The 7,100-nt window shown below is 46.2% G+C and overlaps 1 protein-coding gene across 1 annotated transcript; it reads left to right on the top strand.

Moving 5' to 3' along the window:
• Positions 1 to 1,344: 1,344 nt before the first annotated feature.
• Positions 1,345 to 4,145, top strand: LOC109787165 (chloride channel protein CLC-c). The gene is made up of 4 exons (XM_020345719.3): positions 1,345 to 1,636; positions 1,995 to 2,264; positions 2,369 to 3,500; positions 3,681 to 4,145. Exons 1-4 carry the CDS (start codon positions 1,431 to 1,433, stop codon positions 3,792 to 3,794), a joined length of 1,722 nt encoding a protein of 573 aa, XP_020201308.3. The 5' UTR covers positions 1,345 to 1,430; the 3' UTR covers positions 3,795 to 4,145.
• The last annotated feature ends 2,955 nt before the right edge of the window (positions 4,146 to 7,100 follow it).

The following is a 7,100-nucleotide window of genomic DNA, read 5'->3' as shown; positions in this document are numbered from 1 at the left end:
ATGTGGGGGCGCGGTCCTCCTGAGCTGCATTGCAACGTGGGCAAGATGCAGAGTCGATAATCGTCTTGCGGTGCAAGTTAGCTCGAGTGTTTAGCCTGTCCATGTAGAAAATCCATCCAAAGATTCGGTCCCTACTAGGCACATTGGAGTCCCAAATGTGAGCAAGGTACGGACCTGAAAGATGGGAGGCAAGAGCATCATATGCACCCTGGGTGGAGAAGGGAGCCCCGTTGAGCAGAGATCGTTCGTCCGGCACTTCCGAGAGGTTCACATCCTGCAGCAAAAGTCTCAAGGCAGCCAATTCATTGGCAGTTAAGGTTAGCCGGCTACATAGGCCCATATCAATCCCATCAATAACTAAATTTTTAACAAGAGCATTTGGCTTAGTGTGATGCGAGAACAAGGCCGGGAAAGCAGTGGAAAGGGGTTCTGGAAGCAGCCAACGATCTAACCCAAAAAAGGTGGATGAGACATTACCTATATGAACCTGTGAGATCTCTCTGAGGGTGTTAAGGTGTCTAAAAATAGCCTTGCCAAGGAATGAGGCACTTTTACCTAGACCTATATGTAGTGGAGAGTGGTTAATAATCCAGTCCTTCCAAGGAAGAAGAGGTGAGTGAAGAATTTGAAAGCAATTTTCAACATAAGGCAAAAAAAATGTGCTCATAAGTTTTTAACTCCTATACCACCTGCCTGCTTAGGCATACATACCCTATCCCATGCAACCAGGCACTTGGCCCCATAAAAGGTATCGTCGTTCGACCAGAAGAAGATTCGTCGACACTTGTTAATTTCTTCCAGAACACTTATTGGAAGAGAAAAATACATCATAAAGTACGTGTGTAGGCTGTCCAGGACGGCACGTAGAAGAATGAGACGACCCCCACGAGAGAGCAGAAGAGCGCGCCATCCTGCTAAGGAGATATCACAACGATCAATAACTGGTTGGAACACAGAAGGAGGGAGTTTATGCAGGGACAGAGGAAGGCCGAGGTATTTTTGCGAGAAGGAGGCGACTGAGGTGGCGAGTGTCGTAGCCATGGAGGCGGCGAGCATGGGCTCAATGTTTAAAGGAACGGACGTGGTTTTGAAGAAATTACACTGGTGGTAGTACTAACTACTACTATTAATGCCTACACTTGACTGTACCTAAGATTTCTTATGCTAGTAAACAGCAACATATTACCTCGATACCTTTTGTAAAAAAACTGCAAAAGATTTTTTATATAATTTTTTGATAAGCTGTCTTCCTTTGGCATATCATTCTGCACTGACAGTTGAAAACATGTTCTACCAGTGCCACGTTGTGCATTCTACTCTTCTATGTTATCGCATAACCCTTTTTTCTCATGAAATCTTCTACTGATTTGTAGATATTTGGTTCAATACTTGGAGTTTCAGCTGGATTTGTACTTGGAAAGGAAGGTCCAATGGTACATACGGGGGCGTGCATTGCAAACTTACTTGGTCAGGGAGGGTCACGCAAGTACCATCTTACATGCAATTGGCTAAGATATTTCAAGAACGACAGGGATAGGCGGGATTTGATTACGTGTGGGTGCGCAGCTGGAGTGGCCGCTGCCTTCCGCGCACCTGTTGGTGGCGTCCTGTTTGCTCTTGAGGAAGCAGCATCATGGTAATAACCTTTTCATGTCAAATTATCATCTGTTACTTTGGGGCATTCATTATCTTTTGTAGGTTTCTACAAATCACAACCACATTAGCCATGAGGTTCTAGAATTCATATTTCCTTGTCTAATATTGACATGAAGTGTATTTCATATATAGTGTTTGACAAGAATCATTAGTTGGATATGTAGTTAAAGTGATTAGGCCAACCGATAAATATGCAGAGCCAAAGTAGTACTGCCATAGTTATGTACTGTTAACCTACATGTTTATCTTCAAAATGTTAGTTTATTTTTGAAAAACTTAAACTGCCAGCCACGAGAATACATGTTAATGTGTTTTATCGTTTCAACTTCATTTTACAGGTGGCGAAGTGCTCTTTTATGGAGAGCATTCTTTACAACTGCTGTTGTTGCTGTCGTGTTGAGGACTCTGATTGAGTTCTGTCGCAGTGGAAAGTGTGGTCTCTTTGGGCAAGGTGGATTGATTATGTTTGATCTAAGTTCAACAGTTGCAACCTATAGTAGTCCGGATCTACTTGCAATAATTCTCCTTGGAATAATTGGTGGTATATTCGGAGGCCTCTTTAACTTTCTCTTGGATAAAATTCTTCGTATTTACAGTATTATCAACGAGTAAGTACCGAGGATGAATTGTAATAAATGTGATTGCATAATTTTTCTATTTTCGATACCTAGTTTATGACGTGATATCATCTGACGTTCTTCATCTGCCGTAGGAGAGGTGCTCCATCCAAGATCCTCCTCACTATAATAGTATCAGTTATCACATCAACGTGCTCCTATGGCCTCCCTTGGCTTGCTTCGTGCACTCAATGCCCCGAAGATGCCGTGGAGCAATGTCCTACCGTTGGTCGCTCTGGCAACTATAAGAACTTTCAGTGCCCACCAGGGTATTACAATGGTATGGCATCACTTTTCTTCAATACAAATGATGATGCCATACGCAATCTTTTCAGCACTGGAACAGCGACTGAGTACCACATGTCTAGTCTTTTCATCTTCTTCGTCGCAATCTATTGCCTTAGACTTGTGACTTACGGAATTGCCGTCCCATCTGGTCTCTTCATCCCTGTTATCCTTGCTGGAGCCACATACGGTCGAATAGTGGGCACACTCTTGGGATCCATATCAAGTCTTGACCCTGGACTTTTTGCGCTTCTTGGTGCGGCGTCTTTTCTCGGCGGAACAATGAGAATGACTGTGTCAGTCTGCGTGATCCTTCTAGAACTCACCAATGATCTGCAAATGCTCCCTTTGGTCATGCTTGTTCTTCTAATATCGAAGACCATAGCGGATAGCTTTAACAAAGGGGTTTATGATCAGATAGTGGTAATGAAAGGTTTGCCGTACATGGAGGCTCATGCTGAACCGTACATGAGACATTTGGTTGCTGGTGATGTTGTGACTGGCCCACTAATCACCTTTTCAGGTGTTGAGAAGGTAGGCGACATTGTTACTGCGTTGAGGATCACGGGCCACAATGGATTTCCAGTGGTTGACGAGCCACCTCTAACAGAAGTGCCTGAGTTGGTTGGGCTTGTGATCAGGTCACATCTATTGGTTTTGCTGAAAGGCAAGATGTTCATGAAGGAGCCAGTGAAAATGAGTGGTAGCTTTGTTATGGAAAGATTTGGTGCCTTTGATTTTGCTAAGGCAGGGTCAGGGAAGGGTTTAAAAATTGAGGATCTGCATTTCACTGATGAGGAGATGCAAATGTATGTAGATCTCCATGCAATTGCAAACACCTCGCCATATACAGTGGTTGAGACAATGTCACTAGCAAAAGCTGCACTCCTATTCCGAGAACTAGGATTGAGACATCTCTTGGTTGTTCCAAAGACCCCATACGTAAGGGTTCTCATTCTCTCTCTCACTATATATATTATGTGTGTGTGTGTTTTTTTCACGCGTGATGCATTTTCTCACTCATTATAATATGATTTTGTACCAACCGTTCCCACTATGGATAGTTCCTTTTATTTGTAAAGGTGTCCACCGCTGATGACATATTTCATATGTTGAATGCAGAGGCCTCCCATTGTTGGAATTCTCACAAGGCATGATTTTGTGGCGGAACATATCCATGACCTATTCCCAAGTCTCAATCCTCACAACTTTCATTCAGCCTCAATGGGAGGTTGATTGTGAATTTTTTTTGTTTCTTCTCATTTACAAAAATCATATAAGTCTTATGTACATCAATCAGATTGCGCTTTTGTAATAATAATGTGGCCAGATGGTTGGACGTCTGCCTATTGCCAGAAGGTCAAGGAAGTTGGTGAACTGATGACAGGGAAGCTGCCAACCCTAGTTTTCTATTGTGAGCCTATGACAGGAATCATTGTGCCAACTATAGATTAAACATTCAAAACCCTGGAACTCGAAAGATAAACATACATGCTAAAGTTTCTACAAAGCATGTTTGAGTATGAGATTTTAGTTACATTGAACTTCTGACAATATTTAAACAAGTATGGTTCTCATTTGCAAGTATTTGCTTGGCCTCTTGACTCTATTTGCCTTTCAATTGCTCTCCGACCATTCACATTTGCATCTCATCGTAGTGTATTGTGACTTGTTGTGGGTGCTAACTGCCTTGCATCACATCCACGTATCAATATAAGGGCCAGCTCATAAGTGGGCGCGAGAATCAAGGAGACCACGGCGTGGTTATCTCCCCACGAAACGCCTCGATTTTCGGGATGACAGTAAAGGTAAAGATCCGTTGCGGATCTGGCGGAGTAAAAAACGGGCTTAATGGAAGATGACGTCACGGCGGATTATCCGGAGTCCAGAGGATGACGTCACGCCGGGTTATGGCCTTCACACAATTGTAAGCCGGAGGTTTTCTGTCGAAGGAATGGAAGATTGACATGAGCCGGCTCAAATCAATCTGGGGCCTAATGTTGAGGATATAGACCTTAGAGTCACCCGCCAGAAGGGGCCGGGTTACTCATATGGTCATTGCCAGAAGCCCGGCGCTAAGCTTAAAGACGGTGGGCCAGAGATGGGCTTAAGACCCGGATACGGCTTAAGGCCCGTAGTTGCGCTTATTATCATGGTAGAACTTGTAGTGTAAGGCAAGAATAGTTGAGAGTCCGAGCCGGACACTCTTATGAGCCGGCCGGGACTCTCAGAGCTGCTGGGCGTCAGCCTCCCTATATAAAGGGACGACCCGGCAGCGGTTTGGGGACGAGAACAATCTTATCGAGAGCCGGGCATAGCAGTTTAGCTCCCTGGTGATCGTAACCCTGATCAATACCACCTCAAACTGGACGTAGGCTTTTACCTTCACCGTAAGGGGCCGAACCAGTATAAACCATCGTGTTCCTTGTCCCGCATTAACCCCTTCAAGCTTCCTAGCTGCGATGGCTCCACGACTAAGTCCTAGCTCGAGGACATCTGCCGTGACAACTCCACGACACAATGTGTATGCAGTTTACATGCAAGTTTAAAGAAAAATCAATTTGAGGGGGAGGGGGGGAGGGATTTGTTGGGGACTGTTAGAACATGCATCCCCAATAACCAGAAAAGTGTTATTGGGGCCCTATAGGTGGTTACTGTCTTTTTTGTGAGCTGTTGGAGATGCTCTTAATCAACCTCCTTCTTCTTGTTTTGATCCTACAAGAGCCCCTACAGCCTGAAAAGTCCATTTGAACCACGGTCAATATGAGCCATTTTTTCAAGTTAAATAAAAAGAGTTTTATGACTCAAAAACTTTGGAAACTTTTTGTACATGCACATCTAGAAATGTAGTATAGTTGTACAAAATTTCATCAATATACGCGCTTGTATGTGAGATATACAAATAAAATACAAATACATGAAAAGAAAATGGACTGTTGAAAAAATGGGCTTGCTTTTTTGAAATATCCTTTCTTCGTACATAAGAGGCCATATGATTTGTTAGTTTTCTGGTAGATACGCAAACATGGCTGGAGTTTCAGTTTGTTTGAACAGTCTCAACAATAGCCGGTGGCCATAAAAGCAAGGGTGCGTTTTCGGTTTAGGTATTTGTATGATTCCCCCATATATGAATTATTATTTCAAAATATTTGAGGACACTTTAGTGTACAAATTATTCAGCATGCACTTCACGGTCACGGTCACGGTCAGCCCATTGCGTCATTTGTGGCAACGAGGCATCTATTGGACAAAAAAGATAAGGAGCGCAAGAGGATAAATGAGAAAGCAGTTGGTGTGTGTGTGTGGGCAAAATGAATTTTCTTGTTGAATCATGGCCGCGTGGGCCTGTGTGACTAGGATCACGTGCCAAGGGGGCAACAAACTCCGTCAATCCGTTGGCACCCACGATTCAATGAGCGGACTGGCCGGGGAGCCCGGCCCGGCGCACGTGCCAGCGAACAAACCTCCCCTCTCCCTCTCTCGCGCGATGCACAAACGCAGGGTAGGTGCCGTACTGAGCTGGAGAGGGACGTCCATTTGGACCGGCCAGCTCGGTCGACAGGCCATCATGCATGGCCATCGTGGCGTTTACGAGCTAGCTGGGGAGCATCGTAGCAGTGGTGGGGCGCTGAGTCCTCCACGCTTCGTGCCGACTCCATTAATCCAGACAGGGAGAGATCCGCTGGACACGGACTGCAAAATTAAATTTCGATGTACGACGGCCTCTGGTCTGCATCACGCGAATAGAAAAGAGCCGGGTGGCCTTTCAGGTCAATTTATTATAGTGAATTGCAGAAAACATCGACATTAAAGGCTAGGGTTGCAGAAATCATAATTATATGGTTTTGTGCCAAAATTCACTAATTCTGAGCCTAATTTTTTGCAAAAAACACTAGTCGGCGGCTTAGGTGGTTTTGAGAAGGAAAACGCTTCCTTCCAACCGATGGATTTCGTAAGCCGCCTCGTACGCGTGCCACGTGCCCCACTCAACCACCGCTTCCATCGCCACCTTATCCCCTCGGATGCTCTCTCCTCCGCTCATTCCACTTCTCATCTTCTTCCTTCTTTTTCCCCCTTTTCTCGTTCAATGGCAGAGGAGAGGCAACAGGAGCAGCCTGATTCATCCTCACCCCGCCGGGGCTGTAGTAGAGCGCGAGCGAGGTTGTCGAAGGTCTGCCGTGGCTGCGTTGAAGCGCCACCGGAGCTGCATCGCAGCTTCCGCCGTCATCGCCGTGCGTTACGTCGTAGCGCCCGCCATCGCCGCCGCAAGGGAGCGAGGTTGTTGAAGCTTCGCCGCGGTTGCATTGAAGTGCCAGCGGAGCTGCATCGCAGCTCCCGCCGCCGCCGGCCGGGTTGCAATGGAGCGTGCCAGGGGGCTGCAATGGACCACGCCAGCTGCAATGGAGCTCCGCCGCGGCTGCAGTGGAGCGCGACCGGGGATGCAATGGAGCTCCGCCGCGGCTGCAGTGGGGCGCGGCCGGGGATGCAATGGAGCTTCGTCGGAAACGCCGCGCGCCGGTGGCTGCAATGGAGCTCCGCGTT

The sequence above is a fragment of the Aegilops tauschii genome, chromosome 3 (assembly GCF_002575655.3).
Source record: "Aegilops tauschii subsp. strangulata cultivar AL8/78 chromosome 3, Aet v6.0, whole genome shotgun sequence".
Classification (NCBI taxonomy): domain Eukaryota; kingdom Viridiplantae; phylum Streptophyta; class Magnoliopsida; order Poales; family Poaceae; genus Aegilops; species Aegilops tauschii.
The sequence above is the reverse complement of the archived record's forward strand: the minus strand, read 5'-3'. Positions and strand labels throughout refer to the sequence as shown.

Excerpts from the sequence above, each read along its gene's own strand:
- LOC109787165 (XM_020345719.3), top strand. The coding sequence starts at position 1,431 with ATGGTACATACGGGGGCGTGCATTGCAAACTTACTTGGTCAGGGAGGG. Across the intron at positions 1,637-1,994 it reads CTTGAGGAAGCAGCATCATG|GTGGCGAAGTGCTCTTTTAT; the intron begins GTAATAACCTTT and ends TTCATTTTACAG. Across the intron at positions 3,501-3,680 it reads TTGTTCCAAAGACCCCATAC|AGGCCTCCCATTGTTGGAAT; the intron begins GTAAGGGTTCTC and ends TGTTGAATGCAG.